The sequence below is a fragment of the Hyperoodon ampullatus genome (genome assembly GCF_949752795.1).
Source record: "Hyperoodon ampullatus genome assembly, chromosome: 19".
In the NCBI taxonomy this organism is placed as follows: Eukaryota; Metazoa; Chordata; class Mammalia; order Artiodactyla; family Ziphiidae; genus Hyperoodon; species Hyperoodon ampullatus.
In genome coordinates, this window is record NC_136932.1 from 1,754,552 (window position 1) to 1,780,382 (window position 25,831).

Consider the following 25,831-nt stretch of genomic DNA (forward strand, 5'->3'; position numbering starts at 1 on the left):
CACAGTCGCCAAGCTCTCCGGCCCGCTCCCGGCCTAAAAGCCTCCGCTAAACAGGAGCCGATAAGACAAAATGGCCGCCGCGCGGACGCCTTCCCAACATGCCGTGCGCGCGCGTGCGCCCACGGGGACACGCCCAGGCCTGGGAGGCGAGGGCGGGCCGCTTCCGCCGGCCCGCGGGCCGAGGCCTGAACTCCGCCCCTGCTGGGCGGCATCGCCCCATTCCGCGCCAAGCGAAATCGGAGGTTATTCAGCGTGGTAACACGTGCTGCTTCCTTCCGTAGGCTACGTTAGTCCCGCGCTCTTTTACGGAAATAGAAACTTAACGTCTTGAAGCTTTAACACCGCTCCGAAATGGAGAAAAGGGTAGCGTATCCTTTTGTACCACGCGGTGCTCTCGGTGCCATCTTGCAGTGGAAGAAAGTGAAGATAAGCACTCTTTCCATGTTCCAACTCCTTTCTCCTAGTCTCTGCGCTTGCCGCCTCTTCTCCCTGGCTTGGTCCTCCCACTCAGACTCCCCTGATTCACAAGGTGGAAAATCAAGGCAAGAAGAGATAAGGCGGTTTCTTCTCACGCGGAGTATGGGGAGGAGTTTGCCTCCCAGTCTGGAATTTTTTTAAATTATTGATTCATTTACTGAACAAATATCTGAGTACCTATCATGTACCAGGTAAACTCTTGAAGCTAAGCTCTGAATCTTTCAGACACGGTCTTTGCTCCCACAGACCTTGAGGATTAGTGAGGGAGACAGTCACTAAATAAATAAATATATCAATATAAATTGTAGTAAGTACTCTAGCACCTTTAACTGTACGGACTCTAAAGACAGATCGCCTGGGTTGGTAATCCCAGCTCTGCCATTCTGCCTTCCTTTCCCCATCTGTAAAATGGGGCTTATAGTAATAATGGTCCCCTAAACACATAAGATATTGCTGTGAAGATAACACAGGTAAGGCGTGTAGAATAGGCCCAACACATTTTAAGTTTAATCATTAGCTATTATGATAATGAGGAGGAGAAAGTAGGGTTCTGTCAAAGAGTAAGAGAGGTCTCTCCGTGGAAATGACCTAAGGCCTAAAAGATGATGGCTCTCCAGCCAAGCAAAGTGGACAGAAAAGAATTCAAAGCAGAGAGAGAGTAGCATATACCAAGGTCATTTCATTATATGAAACGATGTTCATCATTATTTTAAATAAACCTAAAACTGTCAGGATACTCATTAAGTGGCCTGAAGATGGCAAACATTTGAGAGATGCTGCTTTAAAGGGGTAGAGAAGGAACCATAGGATACTGTGAAAGGGAAGCAAAGGTGTAAGAGGAAAGTCTGAAGAGTATAGAGTCAGAGAAGATCAAACAAACAAACAAAAATAGAGAAACTGTTTCAAGGAGGTGAAAGTGGGCTTCCCTGGTGGTGCAGGGGTTAAGAATCCACCTGCCAATGCAGGGGACACGGGTTCGATCCCTGGTCCGAGAAGATCCCACATGCTGCGGAGCAACTAAAGCTGTGCACCACAACTACTGAGCCTGTGCTCTAGAGCCCGCGAGCCGCAGCTACTGAGCCCATGTGCCACAACTACTGAAGCCTGTGCGCCTAGAGCCCGTGATCCGCAACGAAGAGTAGCCCCTGCTCGCCGCAAATGGAGAAAGCCTGCGCACAGTAACGAAGACCCAATGCAGCCAAAGATAGATAAATATTTTTTTTAAAGGTGAAAGTGACCAGCATTGTAGAAAACTGCTGAAGGTCTGGCATGAGAAGACTGAAAAGGATCTACTGGATCCACAGTTGGAAGTCAGACTGAAATGGATTGAAGAATGAAGGAAAAATGAAGGAGTAAAATGACAGGTGGACAACTCATTTTAAGAAGTGAAGCAGCGAGATAGGGTAAGAACTGAAAGGAGGTTTGGGTCAAGGGAGGCTTTTTTAAGATGGGAAATTAGAATATGTTTAGTGTTGGAGCAGGTAGAAGAGAATAGCTAAAGTTCCAAATTCTTAAGAAGGGAAGGTGATGGTTTAGGCTCCAGGGCATATTGGCCTTTCCTAGGAAAAAGGGCCTTTTCTCCACTGAAACAAGAGAAGAAAAAAGAAATCAGTTTGTAGATACAGCAGTGAGATGAGGGAGTTTTCAGCTGATGGTTGCTGTTTTCTCAATGAAGCGTTTTTTGAAGGTTCACCACTGCCACGACCATGGAAGACAAAAATGTAACAATAACTTGAAATGAAATAAAAGGAAAATACTGTCCTTTGGATCTCAGAGGCAAGAGCTCCTACCCAGTCCCACACTAGGCTCTCTATGGCTCTCTTTTTCATAGATTCTGAGGCCAGCCACAGTTTGGTGTGTATTACCACTGCAGATAATGAATTCATTCATTTATCTTTTTCATTAATTCAACCAGTGCCAGCATCATCTGCTGGGCATCAGGGATTCAGACATAAAAGTAGTCTTTTGTTTTTTTGGCCGTGCCCCCGGGGGCATGTGGGATCTTAGTTCCCCGACCAGGGGATCAAACCCGTGCCCCCTGCGCTGGAAACTCAGAGTCCTAACCACTGGATGGCCAGGGAATTCCCAAAAGTAGTCTTTATAAACAAATCACAATGCCCAGTTTACAGATAACTTTTTTTTTTTTTTTTTTTTTTTTTTTTTTTTTTTGCGGTAAGCGGGCCTCTCACTGTTGTGGCCTCTCCTGTTGCTGAGCACAGGCTCCGGACGCGCAGGCTCAGCGGCCGTGGCTCACGGGCCCAGCCGCTCCGCGGCATGTGGGATCCTCCCGGACCGGGGCACGAAGCTGTGTCCCCTGCATCGGCAGGCGGACTCTCAACCACTGCGCCACCAGGGAAGCCCTACAGATAACTTTTATAGATTATATGAGTTGGTTATTTTCTGATACTGAGATGGAAAACAACCTTATCAATCAGTGGTCTCCAGACCCCATTCCATGTATGTTACAAATGCAAAGTGTCATGGACTGAACTGTGTGCCCCACCACACACACACACAAATTCATATGTTGAAATTCTCAAAATCCACGGTAGGATCTCACAATGTAATTACATTTGGAAATAGAGCCTTTAAAGAGGTAATAAATTTAAAATGGGCCCCAATACAATCTGACTGGTATCCTTATAAGAAGAGGAAATTTGGAAATGCCAGGTAGGCACACAGACAGAGGAAAGGCCATGTGAGGACACAGTGAGAAGGCAGCCATCCGCAAGCCAAGGAGAGAGGCCTCAGGAGAAACCAAATCTACTGACACCAGGATCTTCCTGGACAAACCTACTGACACCTTGGATCTTGGACTTTTAGCCTCCAGAACTGTGAGAGAATAAATTCCTGTTGTTTAAAGCCACAAGCGTGTGGTACTTTGTATGGCAGCTCTGGTGAACTAATATAGAAATGAAGCCACGGTTACTACTGCTTCCCAGTCTTCAGTGTGGCCCCCATGACTGCATCCTCCATCTGCTTTGCTGCCTCCGTCATCTTTCTAAATGTAAATCCAGCTGTGTCCCTTCCCTGCTCAAAACCCCTCAATGGTTCCCCGTCTCAAATTTAAACACCACAAGGCCATCCATGATCAGACCTGCTTCTCCAGCTTTTTGCTCCTGCTCCCCCGACACCTTGAACACCCCTTCTTTTTTTTTTTTAATTTATTTATTTATTTGGGGCTGTGTTGGGTCTTCGTTTCTGTGCGAGGGCTTTCTCTAGTTGTGGCAAGCGGGGGCCACTCTTCATTGCAGTGCGTGGGCCTCTCACTGTCGCGGCCTCTCTTGTTGCGGAGCACAGGCTCCAGACGCGCAGGCTCAGTAGTTGTGGCTCACGGGCTTAGCTGCTCTGTGGCATGTGGGATCCTCCCAGACCAGGGCTCGAACCCATGTCCCCTGCATTAGCAGGCAGATTCTCAACCACTGCGCCACCAGGGAAGCCCAAACACCCCTTCTTCCTATGACATCACACCACGTTACACGGCTCCAGACATGGAATGCTCTTTCCTCACCCCAGAAACGTCTACCCATCTTCCTCAGCTCACAGCCCAAGCATCACCAGCTCTGTAAAGCCAACCTGGACCCTCATTCTCTGCCTGCCACACACAACTCATCATCTTCTTTGTGCCACCATTTTACCTTGTACATTTTGGGGTTTGTCACACGATACTGCAAATATCACTCTTTTTCTTTAAAATGAACGTTTCTCCCTTTCAGTCTGGTGGCAGCCATCAGTTTATCTCAAAGGTAAGCCAAAATAGGCACTTAGGAGTACATCCAGGAGCTGTGGAGGAAGAAGCAGTCCGATGTAATGCGCTTTCTTCTCAAGGTGTGCTTTTGGCAGTACTGCCAGCTCTCTGCACTCCACAGGGCCCTCCACCCAACCCAGCCTGATAAAGCACGCAGACTGGGATACAAGGCCAAGCAAGGTTATGTCACATATCAGATTCCTGTGAGCTGTGCTAGCTGCAAATGCCCAGTTCCTAAGGGTGCCAGCTATGGCAAGCCTAATTATCATGGTGTTAAACGGCTAAAGTTTGTTTGAAGCCTTCAGTCTATTGTGGAGGAGTGAGCTGGGTGCCACCATGTGGCTCTGAGAGTGCTGGATTCACACTGGGTTGGTGAAAATTCTACACACAAATTCTTTGAGGTTATCCTCATTGATCCATTCCATAAATCTACCAGAAGAAATCCTGACACCTAGTGGATCACCAGTCCAGTCCACAAGTACAGGTAGATGTGAGGGCTGACATTGGCAGGTTGAAAGAGCTGTAGCCTTGGAAAGGGCCACAAGTTCCACCACACCACTGGTGGTTCTCACCATGCAGCTTGGAGATGGCACAGTACTCTCCAGCTCCATGTTACTGCTAATATAAGTAATGTTTGTGGGCTTCCCTGGTGGCACAGTGGTTAAGAATCTGCCTGCCAATGCAGGGAACACAGGTTCGAGCCCTGGTCCGGGAAGATCCCACATGCCGCGGAGCAACTAAGCCCGGTGCCACAACTACTGAGCCTGCGCTCTAGAGCCTGCGAGCCACAACTACAGAGCCCATGTGCCACAACTACTGAAGCCTGCATGCCTAGAGCCCGTGCTCCACAACAAGAGAAGCCACCGCAGTGAGAAACCCGCACACCACAACAAAGAGTAGCCCCTGCTCGCCTCAACCAGAGAAAAGCCCACGTTCAGCAACAAAGACCCAACACAGCCAAAAATAAAGTTAAAAAAAAAAAGTAATGTTTGTGGAATTCTTACCTAATAAATTAGGATATTCATGTCTAAAAAGTGTTTTTTAACTTGTCTGTTAAAACTAGTTGTCTACAGATTGTTTCATGAATGCATTGTCAAATTATGAAAACTAAAGTGCAATAATGTTCGAATACTATAAGTGATGGTATATCTTGTTTCTAATAAGATAAATACTTTTGTCTTTGCTTTATCCTTTTAGGAAGTTTATATGTCAGTGTTTAAAATGCTGTTTTGTACAATAGGTGTAAACTACATTATGTAGAAGAGGAGTGCAGAAACTAGCCGTGCACATGTTGGTGCATGTGGTGAAACCTACAGCTTCACTGGAGCGATGCAGTGCTCTGCTGGGTTACTCTCCAGTGGCTGTTTTATGGAATTTGGCAAGGATAGACTTCTTTTTTTAAATTAATTTATTTTTGGCTGCGTTGGGTCTTCGTTGCTGTGCGTGGGCTTTCTCTAGTTGTGTCAAGTGGGGGCTACTCTTTGGTGCGGTGCGTGGGCTTCTCATTGCAGTGGCTTCTCTTGTTGCAGAGCACGGGCTCTAGGTGCAGGGGCTTCAGTAGTTGTGGCATGCCAGCTCTAGAGTGCAGGCTCAGTAGCTGTGGCACACAGGCTTTGTTGCTCGGTGGCATGTGGGATCTTCCCGGACCAGGGCTCAAACCTGTTATCCCCTGCACTGGCATGCAGATTCTTAACAACTGTGCCACCAGGAAAGCCCAAGGACAAACTTTTAAAATTGGAGTTTGCTTGGAAATATGAAGGATGTCCTAATCCTCTGTCATGATCATATGCAGAAAAGTAATGAAAGTTGACTAGGGGCTACATTTTTAGGTTTAATCTAATATTCCATATCTGTGACTGCTGCTTCCGAAAGGAGAAAAGTTTAAAAGAATGCCACCATTTTTAAGAGAATTCAATAAACATGTTGCAAGAGGATTCTCTTACAAAAGAAACAAATCCTGGTTAACCTAAACAAAATTGCCTTGGTCTCCACAGTACCACTGAAGTTCACTTAAAAGGCAGAGGCTCCTGACTCAATCCCATGACTCCACGGGATCTGTAGAATACTGAATTTCATGCAAAATAGTAATGGTATTTATACTGGCATATACTGAAACTGGATCTGTAGAATACTGAATTTCATGCAAAATAGTAATGGTATTTATACTGGCATATACTGAAACTGATGGAAATTGAACATCAAGTAAATGAGAAGGGAATTATAAACCTTAAGGTTTGTAAGCTAGTAACGCTAGGATTGGGAAATGGATGGTCATCAGATACCTTTCAAGTGTGGGAGGATAGAAAAAGTCAGCTTTGATCAAAATTGTAAATACTTGGGGCTTCCCTGGTGGCGCAGGGGTTGAGAGTCCGCCTGCCAATGCAGGGGACACGGGTTCGTGCCCTGGTCCGGGAAGATCCCACATGCCGCGAAGCGGCTAGGCCCGTGAGCCATGGCCGCTGAGCCTGCACGTCTGGAGCCCGTGCTCCGCAATGGGAGAGGCCACAGCAGCGAGAGGCCCGCGTACCGCAAAAAAAAAAAAAAAAAAAAAAAAAAAATTGTAAATACTTTATCTGTAGTGCTAGTTTGTGACCATTTAACCTTTGGCTAAAAAATAAAGTTGGCTTTATTTAAAAGTAACATCATTGCTCAGTCTAACAAGTGTTAAAAGTCATCTTGGGTCAACCCAATTTATCCATTCCCTTAAGGCTACTGAGAAAAGTCGTGTAGTTGATGTTAATACAAGTTCATGGTTTCCAATTTAACTACATTATTTTTTTCATTCCTGTTCAACCTACCCTCAAAATCCTTACCTTTCTATAAACTTCCAAGTCACCAATTATGCCTTCTTTAATATTCAGCATACCATCACATCTGTTTGCTTCCCATCTTCCAGTAGTCCAGGCTTTGTTTACCTGGGTGAATTTGAGTGTGTAGGAAATATGGAAGAGTAATTGCTCCAATTCTTTCCAATTCTGGTTTTGCTGACTTAATAGGTAGTTTAATTTTGAAATCGAATTGCTGGTTTCCTTGAACCAATTTTTCTCCTATTCTCTTCAGGTCTTTTAAAAGGCTCACTTAGGGAATTCCTTGGTGGTCCAGTGGTTAGAGCTCTGCACTTCTACTGTGGGGGGCGGGGAGTGGGGGATGGCAGGCAGGGCTCAATCCCTGGTCAGGCAACTAAGATCTTGCAAGCTGGGTCTTGAGGTAAATCAATCACTCAATCAATCAATCAATCACTTAACTGATTTCCATAAAATAGGTAACAGGCTCACAAAACCTCTTGAGACCTAAATTCCTTTCCACTCAAAAACCAAACAACAACAAAAGTTAAACCATACATTTTGTGTGTAAAGGTTGTTCAACTAAAGGAATAAATGTCTGTTAATTTTCTTTTCCTTTTTTTGGTTGCGCCACTCAGCTCATGGGATCTTAGTTCCCCGACCAGGGATCAAACCCGGGGCCCAACTGGCAGTGAAGGTGCCAAGTCCTACCCACTGGACCACCAGGGAATTCCCTAAATTTTTAAAAATAAAAAATAAATAAGGGACTTCCCTGGTGGTCCAGTGGGTAAGACTCCGCAATCCCAATGCAGGGGGCCCAGGTTCGATCCCTGGTCCGGGAACTAGATCCCACATGCATGCTGCAACTAAGAGTTCGCATGCCACAACTAAAGATCCCACATGCTGCAATGAAGATCCCGCGTGCCGCAACTAAGACCCAGCGCAGCCAAATAAGTAAATTTTTTTTTTAAAGAAATTCATTTATTTATTTTTGGCTGCATTGGGTGTTCGTTGCTGTGTGCGGGCTTTCTCTAGTTGCGGCGAGCGGGGGCTACTCTTCGTTGCGGTGCATGGGCTTCTCACTGCAGTGGCTTCTCTTGTCACGGAGCGTGGGCTCTAGGTGCACGGGCTTCAGTAATTGTGGCACGTGGGCTCAGTAGTTGTGGCTCGCAGGCTCTAGAGTGCAGACTCAGTAGTTGTGGCACACGGGCTTAGTGGCTCCGTGGCATGTGGGATCTTCCCAGACCAGGGCTCAAACCCGTGTCCCCAGCATGGGCAGGCAGATTCTTAACTGTGCCACCAGGGAAGTCCCTAAGATCCTTTTTAAGGAAGGGAAATTTGACAAATAAATCCTTACAAAGAGAACTCACAGATTTTGATCTGCAGTAACTACCAAGTTTTTTGAACTGCTTTTTAAAAAAAGAGGCCACTACCTACTCCTCTGTCACACAAATTGTCCTAAAGGTCCCAATTCCAGTACTATGCACATTAGCTTCAGATGGAGTATCATGCTGGATCTGAGAATTAAAGTTTAAATTGGAGGACAAATAAAAATGTAAGCTCGGGCTTCCCTGGTGACGCAGTGGTTGAGAGTTCGCCTGCCGATGCAGGGGACGCGGGTTCGTGCCCCGGTCCGGGAAGATCCCACATGTCGCGGAGCGGCTGGGCCCGTGAGCCATGGCCGCTGAGCCTGCGCGTCCGGAGCCTGTGCTCTGCAATGGGAGAGGCCACAACAGTGAGAGGCCCGCGTACCGCAAAAAAAAAAAAAAAAAAAAAAAAGTAAGCTCAAGCAGAGTTCCAGTTCACCATAGGATCAATTTAAGTGTGCAGTCAGTTTATATTCAGTACCACCTGGTGTGCCCTGTGTACTGTGTGAATGACTGTATCATGATAAACAGATTTGGGTTTTTCTTAAACAGTAGCAAGAAAAATGCTTGCTGTGCAAATCCTGGGCTGCCCCAAGAGAGGCAAATGAAAACCCCATGCCAAAATTTGTCTCTTCCTATCTTATCTCCTCTCTGCGTTCAGACCTTTCTCTTTTTCACCCCAGGGTTATTCCTTAATCCTTCCGACCCCATCTGCAATCTTCCATCCTGTGCCACATTGGAAGATGTCTCCCGGGTGCCTGGGCTCAGCAAAACAATACTTTTCTTTTCCTCCGGCTGGGTAGTAAAGCAGTGCCAGCCCAGTCTCTGAGCCTCATTAGATTGATTAGGCAAAGAATTCAGGCAGAATGCTGTTTATACTTTGCACCGTTCCTCTCCCCAGCTTCTGATATCAGAGACCCGGATAATTCCAAAGCCTCTTTGGTGTTCTCTTCCTTCTTTTTTCCTTACATGGCCTTCACGAAGAGTAATTAATTAAGATTTAAAAGCAGTAAAAATCACATTTTATAGACTCTGAGCACAATATAAATATTTTTCCTGAAAGCCAATTTAGAAGAAATCTCTAAAATGAGATGTAAAACAACAGCAATTGAAATAAATAATCGAACTGAATAGTCCCAAGCACTGTCAAAAGAAGAACCGTGTACTCTATCTATGCAATAATAGGCATATAATAGGATCGTTTTCAGCCCATTTCCCCATCCTGCTGGGCAAGAGTTGGTTCAGATAAGGAAAAAGAGCCAAACAAACCGGGGTGGGGGTGGGGGTGGGGAACACCAACTATTTTTGATGCCTGGTAAACAGCCTGCGCCAGGGGATAAGGCTTTTCTGGCTCTCAAATACCCATTCTTCCCTTTCCTTGTGTCTGTCCTCCTCCCTGGAAGCTGCGGGGTAGGGAGTTCTAAAAATAGTCGGTGACTCACGGCAGATAATAGTGTGCAGCTGTTACATAAACAGCCAGCCCGCGCGGGCGCCGAGGGTAGGAACGGAAAATATCTGGGTCAGGGTTGTCACTCCGAATAGGTTCCCCCGGAGCCGGCCTGCGGGAGGCGCAGCCGGGAAGAGGCTTGGGCCCACGGGCCGGGAGCAGCAGGGGAGTGGCGGGCGGCCCTCGGCGGGGTAGCAGAGGCAGCTGGCCGGGCGCGGGCGGCGGCGCGAGCTGGGCGGACGTGCTCCGCGCCGTCTTCCCATGGCGGGGAGCGGGCCGCGGCGGCGGCGGCGGCGCTGACCGGCCGGGACTGGGCGGGCGGGCCCGGGCGGGGGCCTGGGGCTGAGGGAAGATGAGCGCTCTCCTGGAGCAGAAGGAGCAGCAGGAGAGGCTGCGGGAGGCCGCGGCCTTGGGGGACATTCGGGAGGTGCAGAAACTGGTGGAGAGCGGGGTGGATGTGAACTGCCAAAATGAGGTCAACGGCTGGTAAGTGGGGAGCGGGGGAGGCCTAGGGTCAGAGCACCCGGCCCGGGCGCGACCTCGGCCTAGCGCTGCCCCCGACGCCCTCTAAGGCGTGGCCCGGCGCTCCGGGTCAACGAGGCTGTGCGCTCTGGAGGCCAGACCTGGCCGCCTCTGCCTCCGGTAGTCAGCGGAGCGTCGTGTCCGAATCCCGGCCCACGTGGTCCTGCCCCGGCAGCGCCCACCCGAACCCTGGCGCCCGCCGTTTTCCTCACCCCACCCCTAACGTCACTCTAATTTGGAGCTCACCCCAGTTCGAGTCTGGACTTACTGTGAAGAACACGTCCGTGCAGAGCAAAAAGCATAAGCAACTGATCCAATGTGGATCTTATAAACTAGCACGATTTCTTTTCGCAAGACAAGGAAAAAAAAAATCACTTGCATCCCTATTCTGCTTCTCTGTTGTCTCACTGCCTCAGTGATTTGCTGCTACCTACAGCTGCCTGTTGCAGGAAGACCCGTTCATTTATCCTATAGAGTGTTTGCTTTGTTTTCTTCCAACAGTTTCAAATATGGGACTTAGATGCCTGCATGCAGTTGAGTCCTTTCCAACTAAATAAGGAATCTCATTTTAAGATGTGCTGGCGGTCAAGTTTTAAGTTACTGAATGTGGTATTATTCTGCTCTCTTCACATTTAAATTTTAATTTTTTATTTGATCCAGGTAATGCTTAACCAACCTATTTTGCTAGCTGAGAGTTAAAGTGAGTTTGCAAATGTTTTGTTTTTTAAGGTGGAATCGTACAGTTTGAAACTAAAAGGGACATTGGAGATGGGTTCAACTCCAGAGAATAACCTGCCCGAGGTCACACAACTATTAATATAAAAGCCAGGACTGGAGTCGCAGTTTCCTGACTTCCTCACAAATCTGTCTACCAACTTACCCTAAGGAAAACAGCCTGGGTAGCTGTCCAGAAAGCCAGAAGACAGTAGAAACTGCTTTTTTGTTTTGTTTAAAAGTGTTTGCAAACTAGCTTGCTTTTCTCTGTGTGTGCCATTTCTAGTATTGCTATGTGGTTCACAAGCTGTGAATCATTGTTTCGGCACTGGGAGGCAGTGTTGTGTACAAGAATGAGCCTGGTCTTTCCTGCAGGTTCTTCTCCATTCCTGCTTAGATATACAGCCTTGCCCGAGTCACTTCATTTTCCAGTTATTTCAGAAGAGTGTTGTGAGCATTTAAGGAGATGCAGCATGATGTAAATAGCTAACATTTATTGAGCTTGCTCTGTAGTGCAAACAAGCTTCCAAGTGCTTTATGTGCACTATCTCATTCACAACTACTCAGGGACATGGCTATTGTTATTCTCTCCATTTTGTAGGTGAGGATACTGAAGCCCAGAAAGATTAAGTAATTTTCCCAAGGTCACAGAGTTTACAGTAACGGATGGAGCTGGGAAACAAACCCAGCATCTGCCTCCAAACCATACTTCCTCTTTTTCTTTTTTTTTTTTTTTGGCCACACCCAATGGCATGTGGGATCTTAGTTCCCTGACCAGGGATCGAACCCGCACCCCCTGCAGTGGAAACATGGAGTCTTAACCACCGGACCACCAGGGAAGCCCCCAAACCATACTTTCTTAACCACATAGTAGGTGCTCAGTGAATGTAAGTTGGTTGAACTATGAAGAGGCTTTCATAGATTTAATTGGGGGAAGATGTCTAACAGGACTTCAAATTCAACATGTCCAGTGTTGAGTTCCTGGTCTCCCTCATATCCCTAATTGTCCCCAGCCTGCTGAGTCCTCATCTCAGCATCTGAGGCGCACAGGCCAGAACCTTTGGTTCCCTCCTTGCCTTCTGTCTTTCCCTCACACCCCACATCCAGTCAAGCTGCTAATCCTGCCAGCTCCACTGGCAGCGGTGTAGTTAGAATCTGACCATTTCTCACTAGCTCTACCACTACACCTCTGGTGCAAAGCCACCATCATTCCATCACTTGGATTAATGCAGTAGCCTCCTAACTAGTCCTTCTACGCTACATCTTTTCTCAGCACAGCAGCCAGAGGGATCCTGACTTAAAACATAAGTCAGATCATTTCATTCTGCTCAAAACCCTTTAATGGCTCCCGTCTCACATTGAGTAAAAGCCAACAGGGTCCTACAGTTTCGACTCCTTGTCCCTGCATCCTCTGTCTTTACCTCTAAGCCTCACCTCCAGCTTTACCCCCTTGCCTCCTTCATTCTGCTCTCCTGGCCTCCTTGCTTTTCCTGAAAACACCAGGCACAATGTTGATTCAAGGCCTTTGTGTTTTCTCTTCCCGTCATTTAAAATGCTTTTGTTCCCTCACCTCCTTCAGGTCTTAGCTTAGATGTCCCCTTAGTGAGTCTTTCCTTGGCCCTCAATTTAAAATTGAGCCATGCCCCTTCCCTGTCTCTGGCATTTCCTAATCCCTTTCCTCTCTTTATTGTCCTTATAATACAATCTCTGTGTACCATAGTGTTTTGCTTATTTGCTGACTGCCTCAGTTTTCTCATCTGTAAAGTGGGAAAATGTTGATAATAGTAGGTAACTCATGGGTTGTTTAGAGGATTAAGTGAATTAATATATGTAAAGCTTTTAGAACAGTGCTCAGTATGTAAAACATTATGTCTGTGTTAACTATTTTTTCTTTTTTAACTATTATTTTTTTAAGCAATGTGCTGGGTAATGGGATATAAAGGTTATCCTCAAAAAACATAGTCAGCAGCATAGAAAAGCAGAATGGTCACTGCTTTCAATTCTTAGCTGCTCAGTAACCACAATTTCTGCACAAGTGAAATTTGTGCCTCTGGTCTGAAATACTTCCCAGCACTGAAAAGATGCCCAGTGCCTCTGGTCTGAAATACTTCCCAGCACTGATAGGCTATTCTGACTGCAAATTTAAAGCTTAAAGAGCTCAAGTTCAAAGATAGAGCGCCCACATCAATTGTAATTCAAGTGTCATGCATACCCCTTTGCTTTAAGGAACAAGTATAATAGCTCATTAAGAAGTTGAAAAGATTGCCTGGCTACAGTGCCTGTGTGTTCTGGCCACCCAGAGCCACACAGGTCTGGACTATAAATGATGATCACTCAGGGTACAGGGCTGTGGGGGACGTGCTATGTTGACTTAACTCCCCTTTACATGGTGATGCTTTAGCTAGTTGGTTTGTCCCCAGGTGTCTCAGATCCACTGGCAGTATATTTCTTCCTTCACTCTCAAGCTTGTCGTGAACAAGTGATTTACTACTAGCAAGTGAGCACTTTATTTCCAAAAGGAAACATACTTTTCTCATCATGCTCCATTCATTTTTGAGTGCTTGCTTATCATTATAATTATTCATTTCCAGGCTTTCAAGACATCCACACACAAACACACTCTCAGCTGTAGTTTGGCCAGAATCAAGGATATATGGGATCCTTCTACTCCGAGTAATGCCCACCTTGTCCTTGGTTCACTCATTCAGCAAATATTAATTAAGTACCTGTATATTCAAGCAGATACTTCCTTACCTTCACACGGAGCTTATATTTTAGAAGTCCATATCAAGACTCTTACCTTATTTTCCCCAAATCGGCATTCTTTTCATCATAGAACCTTCTAAAGACATCTGGATAATCTAATTCTAATGAGTAATAGTTTGGAATGTCAGATATCACTCTGAAACATCAGTGGAGTTGCTCCCAGCCAGCCAGACAAGCTGGCTTTCTGTAAGTCATAAATATTAAGGTGCCCAGGGCAAATCAGCTTTTTCCTGGAACCAAATGTACTTTCTAGATAGTTATATTTCTCAGGTGGGTGACCTAATCCTCACTATTGAACATATGTTCTATTCTTTACCATATTTGTATTCGTCTATAAGCTCTGAAGATATTTACTCAGTTCCATTAGAGAGTTGGTGAGTGAGGACATTTCAAAACAGAGGGGAGAAAAGAAAAAAAAAAAAACAGGGGAGAAAAGTCATTCCCTTCCATAATAACATTCAGCTTTGGCAACTGGGGATGAATTTAGTAGCTCTATTAAGTTGGAGTATTGGCTAGCATGTTAATCATATTTCTGTGCAGTGTTAAGATAATAGCTCTTTAAAGTGTGCATAATCCCTTCCTGTGTGTACAATAGTAAATAATTAGTTTTACTTAAATGAGTCTAATACTTCAGAAGAGTTCTCAAAAATTTTGGCTGTTGGTGTACATTTTTTAAGTGCTTTAGGAATTAAAGTACGTGTGCAGTGCCTTAAACACAAGGCATTGCACACGTACTTTAATTCCTAAAGCACTTGAAAAATGTAGCCTTCTGGAGAGAACTAGAGAAGTGAACTCTTAAAAATGGAAATTTGGAAATCCTTTTTGTGTGTGTGTGTGAAGGAGAGAAAAGGAAAGAGGAAAAGAGTAACTGAGATTCAGACAGGAATCTGCTGTAGTAATAATTTTAGTGGCAGAGCAAGCTGCAGATGAGAGATGGCTAGTAGCCTGATAACATTTAATCTTCAAGTGACATTTGGTGCATATGAAGCAAGTTTCCATCATCTCTTAAAAGGAATATGGCCATGTAAAAATATATTTTAAAGAGACTGGTACAATCTAATGAGCGACACTGATAGAGTTAACACGCAGGATGATATCAGTAGAGTTATCTAGCCAGCCAGGCAGCCAGCCTTCTGAAAGCCATTGAAATAAAGCTCCTAGGATAAATCAGCTTTTCCCAAGGGCCAGAAATGAAATTGAAAAATAAATTTTAAGCATATTAAATATTTCGATCATCTGCTTTCTGAAAAGAGAAGTTAAAATTACCAGCCTGATTTTCTGGTTCTAGGTGAACTTTAACACGCTTGTATATATTTATTTACTGGTGTGTAGAATTTGAAATCCCAAATCACCTCTCCACTTTTTAAATCACTCTTTTTTTCTTTTCTTTGCCATAGGACCTGTTTACACTGGGCATGTAAACGCAATCATGGTCAGGTGGTCTCTTACTTGTTAAAATCAGGAGCTGACAAAGAGATTCTTACCACCAAGGGAGAAATGCCAGTCCAATTAACATCAAGGAGAGAAATTAGGAAGATTATGGGAGGTGAGTCTGTGTTTTGAGGCAACTTTTGATTTTGTCAACCTAATTTAAGACTTAGGGTATTATTGTATATATTCTTGATGCCAAATAGCCAGTCTGTTTCTAAAAACAAGATAGTCTTAACTGTGTCAAGATAATTATTCCATACTGTTTCTGGAAAGGTAGGCATTATAAAGTTTTGGTTTTTTTTTTTTATTTTTTTATTTTTTTTATTTTTTATTAGTTTCTGCTTTATAACAAAGTGAATCAGTCATACATACACATCTGTTCCCACAAAGTTTTGGTTTTTTATCTGTAAACTTTAAGGTGATAAAAATGGTAATGATAAACATGCAGTAAACACTGATCAAAATATTTGTTGTATACCAAAGGACACTAGCTTTCACAAGATATACTCTTTACTTTGTAATTTTTAAAGGGCTATGTAGACGTTCTGTGTTTCCGTCTTTTTAAGTGGAAGATGATGATGATGACCGTGACGACCTCCCCCAGCTGAAGAAGGAGTCAGAGCTGCCCTTTGTTCCGAACTATTTGGCCAACCCAGCCTTCCCTTTCATCTATACCCCTGGGTCGGAGGATTCAGCCCAGCTGCAGAATGGGGGCCCCTCCACACCTCCTGCATCACCCCCTGCAGATGGCTCGCCTCCATTGCTGCCCCCTGGGGAACCTCCCCTGCTTGGGGCCTTTCCACGGGACCACACCTCTTTGGCACTGGTTCAGAATGGGGATGTGTCTGCCCCATCTGCCATACTCAGAACACCAGAAAGCACAAAACCAGGTCCCGTTTGTCAGCCACCGGTGAGTCAGAGTTGCTCCCTGTTCTCTTCTGTCCCGTCCAAGCCACCAATGTCTCTGGAGCCTCAAAATGGGACGTATGCAGGACCAGCACCAGCATTCCAGCCATTTTTCTTCACTGGAGCATTTCCATTTAATATGCAAGGTAACCTCTCATCAGCAAACAGCCTCTGCAACAGGGCAGGTGGTGTCCAGAGGTCTAGTGCTTTACTTCCTGGTTTTCTGAGGAGTGGGGGTGGGATTTATTTATTTTGTGTCTGATTACAAACTTACAGAAAAGTTGCAAGACTAGTATAAGGAACTCTCTTTACTCAGATTTACAAGTTATCTTTTGCCCTTTTACCCTGAACTACTTAAGTGTGTTTTCTCCTAAGAACAAGGATCGTCTCTTACATAATCACCGTATAATGACCAGATTTAGAAACTATAACCTTGACATAATACTATTCTCTAACCCATAGTTTATATTTAAATGTTGTCAGCTGTCTCAGCAATGCCCTTTGTAACTATCTGCACTCCCTCTGCTCCTGTCTGCCTCCCAGGATCAACCACTGCGTTTGGCTATCATGTTGTTATAGTCTCCTTTAATCTGGAGCATTTCCTCAGCCTTTAGCTATCATTTTAGACCTCAGATTTTTGAAGAGTCCAGGCCAGTTATTTTGTAGAATATGATTTCCTTTCATTTTTTTCTCTATTTATTAGTTGGTATTCTACTATAAAGAAGGCCTTTCCCTTCTCCTGCATTTGAACTCACTGATTCTTATTTTACTTATTGGGTTATAATCCATTAGTATCATTATTTTGATATTCAAATTATGCCAGATTTATCCAGAGGGAGCCCCTTGGAGCTTGTTCTCGTGTCTCTTGGACATGTCCATCATTCTTGGAGCACTTCCTTACTTTGTGGTACAGCAGGATGTTTCAGTCTCCCTAGTATAACTTTCCCCGCCCCAGCCTTGGAATCAGCCGTTTCTCCAAGGAGCCCTGGTTGTCTTTGGTGGAGAATGGTATTCAGGAACCAGAATGTGAGCACTACGTGTGCTCAGTGCTGCTAGCATCACCTCTTCTAGGCTCACTCAGAGGACAGAGTTAGAAAAGAAAGAAAAAAGCACGCAAACAATAAAGAGCAATTGAATGATGAAAGGAAAGATGCACCAGGAAGATGTAAACTAAACATGTACCTGTAGTGACATTGCTTCAGAGCATTCTAAGTTCTCCTTTAATTGTTACAACAAACCCATAAACTGGGTGTTGTTTACATTTCATTTCATTTATTTATTTATTTTGGCCTCCCTGCACAACCTGCAGGATCTTAGTTCCCTGACCAGGGACTGAACCTGGGCCCTGGCAGTGAAAGCGACGAGTCCTAACCACTGGACTGCCAGTGAATTCCCATTACGTCGTACGTTTTACTTGTTTATTTTTCAAGATTTTTTTTCCTTGGCTGCCCTGTGCAGCATGTGGGATCTTAGTTCCCCAACCAGGGATTGAACCTGCGCCCCTTGCATTGGAAGCATGGAGTCTTAACCACTGGACCGCCAGGAAAGTCCCTATGTACATTTTAGAAGTGAAGAAACTTAAATGCAAAGAGATAGGTAATTTGCCCAGTATCACATATCTAGTACATGATAGAGCGGGGTTATACCCATTTGTACCACAGGCATTCAAGGTTCAAAAGGTCACAAAAAGTAGGCTTGAAAGCAGCTCCCACAATTTATGACAAAAGCAACAAACTCGCCACTGATATTTTACATCAGCGGTCCCCAACCTTTTTGGCACCAGGGACTGGTTTTGTGGAAGACAGTTTTTCTACAGACTGGTGGGGGGAGGGGGAGAATGGTTCAGGTGGTAATTCGAGCAATGGGGAGCCCCAGACAAAGCTTTGCTCGCTTGCTGCTCACCTCCTGCTGTGCAGCCCCGTTCCTAACAGGCCGTGGAGTGGTATTGGTCCGTGGCCGGGGGTTGGGGACCCCTGTTTCAGATGAAAAGTAGAAAATGAACATATGCTTCCTGGATATCAAGCTGCATGCTGACCTGAGAGGATTAGTAACGTTTAAAAAAAGGAAAAAAAAAAAACAGGCAAGCAAACACAAATATATGTATTTTTTTCTGTATTTCTATATCTATTTAATCTAGATCTTTTAAAAAAATGTTGAAAACTGTAAATTAATCCTAATACCTCCAATTCCAGTCAACACCACAGGGTATAGTCTAGTCTTACCTTTCTTCTTCTGTATCAGTAACTCCCTCACTTTCTGTTTTTGAGGACCTGTTACTATTGTTGATAACAGTGGCCCATGGGTGGCGTGGGGGATTCATATATAAGGAGCAAAGCAGAACCACTAAATGCACATGGGTGCATGGCTTGGGCCCTCATGGCAGCCAGGCTCAGAATTTAGGAGCAGGCTGCTTAGATCCCAGACCCACGAATGATGGTGTTTGTTTACTCTCAAAGCCAAAATCCCTCCCTTATTAAGGTGTACTGAGTTCAGATCATAGTTAGACTTTAATTTTTATCAGTAGCTTATCTTGTTGCTCTTGTACTGTCTTTATTGCAAGGATTTTCGTCTCATAAATATCTTTAGATCCACAGTTGCTAAATCTTTAGAGAGAAACTCTTGTACCGTTATCCTTCCTGGGCCTTCTTTTCACCTCGCCTCCCCTTACCCTGCTTTGATGCCCAACCCATTCTCAAGCCTGTACCTGCTTAGCTCCAGCGGCAGAAGTAAACTGTCCTTCCGTACGGCTGGGATGGTTGCCTGCCGTCTCCCCCCGCCGCCCCTTTACTTTGTGAACCACAGTCTTGGATACAGGGAGGACAATGCAACTGCACCAGCAGAGCCAGAACTGGGCCTGAGCAAACCATGCTGTAATATCGTGCTTAGTTTTCTCATTGGGTGGCACAGGCCTTAGCACAGGGCATGATTAGGGGTAACCATCTTCTGGAAAAGGTCTTAACTGACATCGGGTTACTATGCCAGAATCATTCATTAACATTGTCCCCCCTTTTCCCTAGAGCTGGTACTCAAGGTGAGGATTCAGAACCCATCTCTTCGAGAAAATGATTTCATTGAAATTGAACTGGACCGACAGGAGCTCACCTACCAAGAACTGCTCAGAGTGAGTTGCTGTGAGCTGGGTGTTAATCCTGATCAAGTGGAGAAGATCAGAAAGTTACCCAATACTCTGGTAAGAAAGGTAAGAAAGGTCTGTTAAGTGGTTGCTCTTTCCATTTGGGAAATACCCAGCTTCCTCCTTGGGTATATGAGTCATAGTTGAAGAAACGAGAAGAGGATAGAAAAAGAGCAAAGGGTGTTTTTCCATTGAGCTTTCTTTCCTCTGCTGGGCCTATAGAGACATTGGCATTTCTGAAAGTGGTAGGATACCAGAGAGAATGTTCTGAATTTACCATTCACAGGTACCTATTTTTGGTTGTTTCTCTTTAGTGATCTGTAAGGATTACCTTAGTGCACTATCACACGTGCCGTGTGTTTTATAACATAAGAACCAGGCTAAATTATAGTGCAAATCTACACAGATACATGTGTGGTCCTCCCAACATCTCTGGGTTCCCTGAATGTCAGGCTTCTGGCTTCTCGGAGCCCCCAAGGAAAACATCCCTGCGCTGCCTGTCCCTTCGAGGTGTGCTTATCTTGTAGCAACTGCTGTTAAGGCCTTCTACTACCCCAACCCAGTTCACACGCCTGGGGAACTTCCTGCACTATCACTGGTATCAACACAGCACTCCAGACACATAGAGACAAGTGGCTCCTCTTAATCTGTTTAACCTATTTTTGTTTTAGGACAAAGATGTTGCTCGCCTCCAAGATTTCCAAGAGCTGGAGCTGGTTCTAATGATAAGTGAAAACAATTTTCTGTTCAGAAATGCTGCATCCACACTGACCGAAAGGCCTTGCTACAACAGGAGAGCTTCAAAACTGACTTACTAATGCCGCAGGGACTTTTATCACTGAGTCCTGTGACGGTGTGCATCACCTCTGGGCCAAGGACAAGCCATGGATCTAAATGCCTTGGACGCCCCGGAGGGCCCCTGGTGCCACTGTGTCAGATACACTAACGTCGTTCTGCCAAGGTAGGAAGCCCCCGACCCCGAGCAGCGGTGCCACTCTTCCGGGCCTCTTGGTGCACAGTAAACCTATTGCCTGAAGCTGTGAACAGCTGAGAAGTGGCCTGGAGAGGCAGAAGCCGACGGTTCTATATCCAGTGTGTTTTTTTGTGCAGAACGTAAGAGAGTTGTCTGACAGAAGCTGAGAGAGAGCAGAGCCTGTTTCTGGCTAGTCCTGTTGACAGTGCACCCGAAGGGCCGGGAAGCGCTTCTCTTGGTGGTGCATGTTCACAACTCTCCAGAAACATGAACTGACTAGAGAGGAAAACTGGGGAAAGCACAGGTACTGGACATAGGAATTTTGGTGTGACTTGTGGCTGTGAGGTTTCACATAACATATTTATAAATGTTACTCAGGTTAAAATTATTTAAGAATACAGTTACCTAATTGTAAATATGCTGTTAACCAAAAGAGCTTCCCCTCCCTGACTTTTTCCGTTGTAAACACTCTTGACTGCTTCTGTCTCTAGATTGCCATTGCCTAGACAGTCATCTCTGCATTAACGCCCCTTCGTGGTCACTAGGGGGCTCTCTGACGCCTTCTAAAAGAGCAACAGCTTTTTTTTTTTTTTTTTTTTTTTTTTTAACTGAAGCGATCCCTGTCTTCGTGTTTCTGTTTAATTGCACCGAAAGAGAAGAGCACAAACATTGCCAGTCCATGTTCTCCACTTTCATTTTCCACTACAAATGAAAAGCAATTTTCCAGGCTGAATCCTTTGCTATTTTAAAGGTTATTGTGGGAAACTGAGCTAAAAGGAGTTGGCATCTTTATTTTTGTATCAAAGATAAAGATTATTTTGAAACTATTGGGATTTTTACACAGCTCTGAAATCTGTTGCTTTTGTAAACAAGTTGTTTGATCTTGGGCATCCTCCACAGCCACCACCAACCCACTTAACAGAGTCAGTTGTGAGTCTGCCAGGCTTTGTCCTCAAAACAAACAAATACCTGATTAAACTCTTGAGCATGGATGGCATAAGAATTTTTCTGAAGAACGCATTTAAGGATTCTTTTCCTTCCCTTCAGTGTCGTTAATGTTAGAAAGAAAAGCTACTGTCTTGTTGAAATAAACAGCTTAACTTTAGAGACAAGAATGAGCACACTTAGACAAACAGGAGGGCAGGGGTTTGAGGCCAGCTGGTGAAGAGTGTCCCTGCCCTCTCAGGAAGCTTTCTCCCCATACTGCCTATAGTTTCCAAAGAAACTGAACTTCCGAACTGTGTTAATTTTATTGGAACACTACAGATTGAGAGAGAACGTGCAGAAGATGTCAGTGGAAGAGAATGTTGTGCTAAGCTAATGGCCTCCCGCTGCTGCTTAAATGCTGAGCTGTGGTTGAGGTGTTTTCAAGGCCAATGTGGAGTCACTCTGTTCAGTGACTTAATTGTATTACAGCAATTACGGATGGTGAGTTACTCACCCTTGTGCAGTGTTTGCCTAGCAGAGTAAAGGTTATTTATTACTCACTTTCTCTGAAGTACTTTAAAGAAGAAACTTCCCCGTGTTTCAACCAGTCAGAAGATAGTCTGTCCAGACAAACTAACCCTTTCTTTCCCCTTACCTTTGAAAAAAGTTACACTTTACGGATACACTTAAGGCTAGTTTTATCCTGGAATAAATAAATTCAGTATTAATTCATGTCTAAATCATTGGGGTTAATACTCTTCCAGCCATCCAGATCAATTGGAAATTCTTGGAAGCAGTTGAAGCCCCTGGCTGGGAGGTGGCCTACAGAGAAGTAGCTCCAGGGCATTTCCCGGGCTTAGAAATGGAGGCCGAGGGAATCTCAGGTGAGAGGTGGGCCCTGCCCTGCTCTCTCTTCTCCCTTATAAAGTCCTCTGTGGTCAACTGACTCTTGCGTATGGCAGTGAATTAGACTGCACAGTTGCTGGTAGGTGAGTTTAAAGTCTTAATCTATGCATTCAGAGAAATATTTTTATATGCTTTGTGTAATTTATAACAAGGATTTTTTTTGGCTCTGTTAAATGTGAATTCTCCCCTCCTCCTCCACTGCATATTTAAAGCATGTGCTCACACTATGTGTAAACAGTCACTGAAGATTTTTCTCTTCGTGAACTGCTGACTGACTGTTCAAGCATAACAAGTATTATTAAAATTAAAGATTAACAGACGGAACCCACGTTCTTTAATTTTGGCCTCCTAAACGGCACTATACTTCTAGTAATACGGGGTTCAAATTGTTGGACAGTTCCAGGGAGAAAACCCTCTGGAGGAAGAATAGGAGGGACTGGTCCCCACCCGAGCCTCCTCCATCCTGCTGTTGCGGTGGCGTGCACGCCCGTCAGTGGCACCGGAGACGGATATTTTGTGCGGTGTCTTCCTCTCAGTTCACAGCAGTCGGCTTCATTTCCCCAGAGTAGCTGAGCCAGCTAGACGGAGGTCGCCCTCTGTTAACCACATGTTCTGATGATCCTATTTACCTTACACAACTGAGCCTCTCCTTTGGGCTGTCAGCACCTCTCAGGGCCTCAACGAGCTCAGAGGCAAACTCCCAAGACAGGAGAGGAAATACAGCCTTACACCTTCAGATCTTCAGCTGAGAATGATGCCGAATGAATCTGCATTTCTGTTGGTTTGGGGCAGCTAGAGCCTCACAAGCCAGATGTCATGCCAAATCGGCCTGATAAATCAGGGAGCACAGCAGAGGCCTTTTCTTAGCTCCAAGGAGACGAGGCCGAATAATTGGGGCATCTGTGCTTCCATACTTGCTTTATCACAAGGATGGACGTCTTCTTCTATCCACTCATAAACATCCTGGGCAGAAACAGCCTGCCAAAAAATGTGCTTAACCTTTAACAAATGGTCCTGCAGCACAGGCTGGCCCGATGCATACAGAAAAATCAGATCAAAGGAGCCATCTCCACACCTACTGCAAACCATTTAGGGTGGAGGAAAAAAAAAAGCCATCACCCACAGCCAGTCACATTATACCAAGAGTAAAGTTTGAAGAAATGAGAGTCAGAGGAGACCAGGAAACTTGGTAAGGTAACAAAGAGAAGAGATCCCTTCCAAATAGAAGGCCGTGTGCCAGGTCAATTCTGACCTGCAGAAAAATAAACACTTCATTGGCTTGCTCAAAAAAAGCAAACTTAATTCACCCCTTCATCTCATTTACCAGCCTGGGACTGTCAGGATAGGGGGCAGCCTCTGGCTGCTCTGTGCTCCAACATTCAACTTCAGCCACAGTGAGGAAGGTGAATGACTTGGAGACCTCACTGGTGACGGGGACCTGTCCGGAACAGACTGTTAACGGGGCAAGGAAATAAAGCACCATGCATTTCTCATCCCCTAGGGCAGCGGTCCCCAACCTTTTTGGCACCAGGGACCGGTTTCGTGGAAGACAGTTTTTCTGTGGATGGGGTGGGGGGATGGTTCAGGCGGTTATGCAAGCGACGGGGAGCGATGGAGAGCAGCAGATGAAGCTTTGCTCGCTTGCCCGCTGCTCACCTCCTGCCGTGCGGCCCGGTGCCTAACAGGCCATGGAGCGGTACCGGTCCACGGCCCGGGGGTTGGGGACCCCTGCCCTAGAGAAGCAGGCGTAGTGGTCTGAGGGATGACATAAATGTGGAGGTGTTCGGGACTTCCCTGGTGGCGCAGTGGTTAAGAATCCACCTGCCAATGCAGGGGACACGGGTTCGAGCCCTGGTCTAGGCAGATCCCACATGCCACGGAGCAGCGAAGTCCGTGTGCCACAACTACTGAGAGCCTGCACTCTAGATCCTGCGAGCCACAACTGCTGAGCCCATGTGCCACAACTACTGAAGCCCACGTGCCTAGAGCCTGTGCTCCACAACAGGAGAAGCCACCGCAATGAGAAGCCCACGCACTGCAACGAAGAGTAGCCCCCACTCGCCGCAACTAGAGAAAGCCTGCGTGCAGCAATGAAGACCCAACGCAGCCAAAAATAAATAAATTTAAAAAATAAAATGAACTTAAAAAAAAAATGTGGAGGTGTTCACAGCAGCTTTCCCAAGAGGCCTCGGGTCAGATTTCAGGGGTTTTATTTCTCACCTTTTTACCGTATCTGCACAGCAGCGCAGGAACTACTGGCAATTACGCAGTGAATTTTGGCTGTGAAGACAATATTTCTAGCCAAAAGTTCTTGGGTCTGAAGTTTTCAGATAATTCCAGCCATGTAGATGTGTATAAAGGTGACCTCTGTCTCTCCCTCCTCCCTCCCTGCCTCCTCTAAAGGTCCTACCCCCCAGACCTTGTGAACAGAGAAAGGCTACATTGGGGTGTCTGTATTGTTGACCCGTAGCTTTATTTTATCAGCGCTCCATTTTTAATGGATCCAGGCCAGCACCCCAGAGTACCAGACTCAGTTCCTAGGGACGGCCTGACCTGGCAGTCTTCTGTTCCAGAAGGAAAAAGCTTTATTTAAAAAAAAAAAAAAAAAACACTTCAGAGTAGAAAATATGAAAAATCATGGGGGTAGGGAGGTCATGCCATGAAATGATTGAAAACAGTACAGTGTGGAAATAACACACATTGGGAATCAGGGGACCTGGGGACTAGTCTGGGCTCTGCCTCAAATTAGCTATGACTTTGGGCACGTCATTTGCCTCTTGGGCTTCACCTCCTCACCTGAAGCATTTAGCATGGTTATCCTGCCAGGCACTTAACAGGGACAAAAACCTGACAAATGCCCCCAGCGTTTGCCATCAAGTCCATTCTGTAGACATATCAGGTGTCCTTTCCCTTCCTGATGAAAACCAGGAATGTCCAGGAAGAAATCCCAGGAATATATTTTAGGCAAGTCCAGCATCTCTGGCCATCCCGTAGAAGATGCCTCTGGCTGCAATGAGGTTGGCTGGAGAATCAAATTCAGCTATTGTCCCTTTGTCCAGGACCAGGACCCTAGCCAAAGAAAAGAAGTGGTCGGGTCTCCATCGGCCCAGATCTGGTTTCATGGTCCAACCTTACCCTTTTGGGTACTGCTCAGGCCCCGCAGTGACATGCCAACCCTCCCACTTCAGTCAACCCACCCAACACAGTGCTGCACCACATATGCATGCTTGCCAGGCTGGTTATTTTAGCCACTCCGTTTGCCGTCCTGGCAGATGAGACAATTTCTGGGATCAAACACAAGGTCCGATTCATCTTTGCTAGTCGGGGCTCCGAAAACCTTCCCTAATGAGCCCTTCCCTTTGCCAGGGTCACAGGGCCTGTGTGCTTCCATCTGCTTTGTGCCAACTCAAAAAGGCACACGGCGGGAAACTGGGCTGCAGTGAGGCCTGATGCTGGAATCTGGGGCTTCGGCTGCAAATTTGGCTGCTGCTGATGGGTGGATCTCCCCCCGCCCACACACACAGTCAAGCCTGGGCCTGGGATTAGAATCTCTTGCCAACTAAACACTGGGTGCACCTGGTGCAGGGCCAACAGGCTGGCTCCCACGGTGAGGCGGGAGCAGAAAGGGCTCCCCCAAGTCCCGGGAGATGCTCCTCAGTAACAGGGCCTGGACTGCACCCACTCTGTGTCCCCACCTATGGGGCTCCCAGAAACGTGTCCTGGGAAGATGT

The 25,831-nt window shown here is 45.7% G+C and overlaps 2 protein-coding genes and 1 pseudogene across 3 annotated transcripts in view; 2 read left to right on the forward strand and 1 right to left on the reverse strand.

The window, feature by feature from the left end:
• The first annotated feature begins 98 nt into the window (after nt 1–98).
• On the forward strand, nt 99–10,168 carry LOC307067465 (large ribosomal subunit protein eL15-like; annotated as a pseudogene). Its single transcript has 3 exons — nt 99–242; nt 4,246–4,819; nt 9,918–10,168. The product of its transcript is annotated as a large ribosomal subunit protein eL15-like (transcript).
• A 6-nt stretch (nt 10,169–10,174) lies between these two features.
• On the forward strand, nt 10,175–20,112 carry ANKRD40 (ankyrin repeat domain 40; the record flags this gene model as incomplete). The annotated part of the gene is made up of 5 exons (XM_079725599.1): nt 10,175–10,308; nt 15,222–15,370; nt 15,822–16,307; nt 19,179–19,360; nt 19,966–20,112. The coding sequence occupies 5 exons, from the start codon at nt 10,175–10,177 to the stop codon at nt 20,110–20,112; spliced, it is 1,098 nt and encodes a 365-aa protein (XP_079581725.1).
• Nucleotides 20,113–24,554: 4,442 nt separating this feature from the next.
• ABCC3 (ATP binding cassette subfamily C member 3) overlaps nt 24,555–25,831 on the reverse strand; it is a 44,116-nt gene continuing 42,839 nt past the window's right edge. The window contains exon 31 of the mRNA XM_079726209.1: nt 24,555–25,169. Within this exon, the coding sequence (XP_079582335.1) occupies nt 25,061–25,169 (109 nt within the window). The 3' untranslated portion in view covers nt 24,555–25,060. The remainder of the gene's footprint in view (nt 25,170–25,831) is intronic.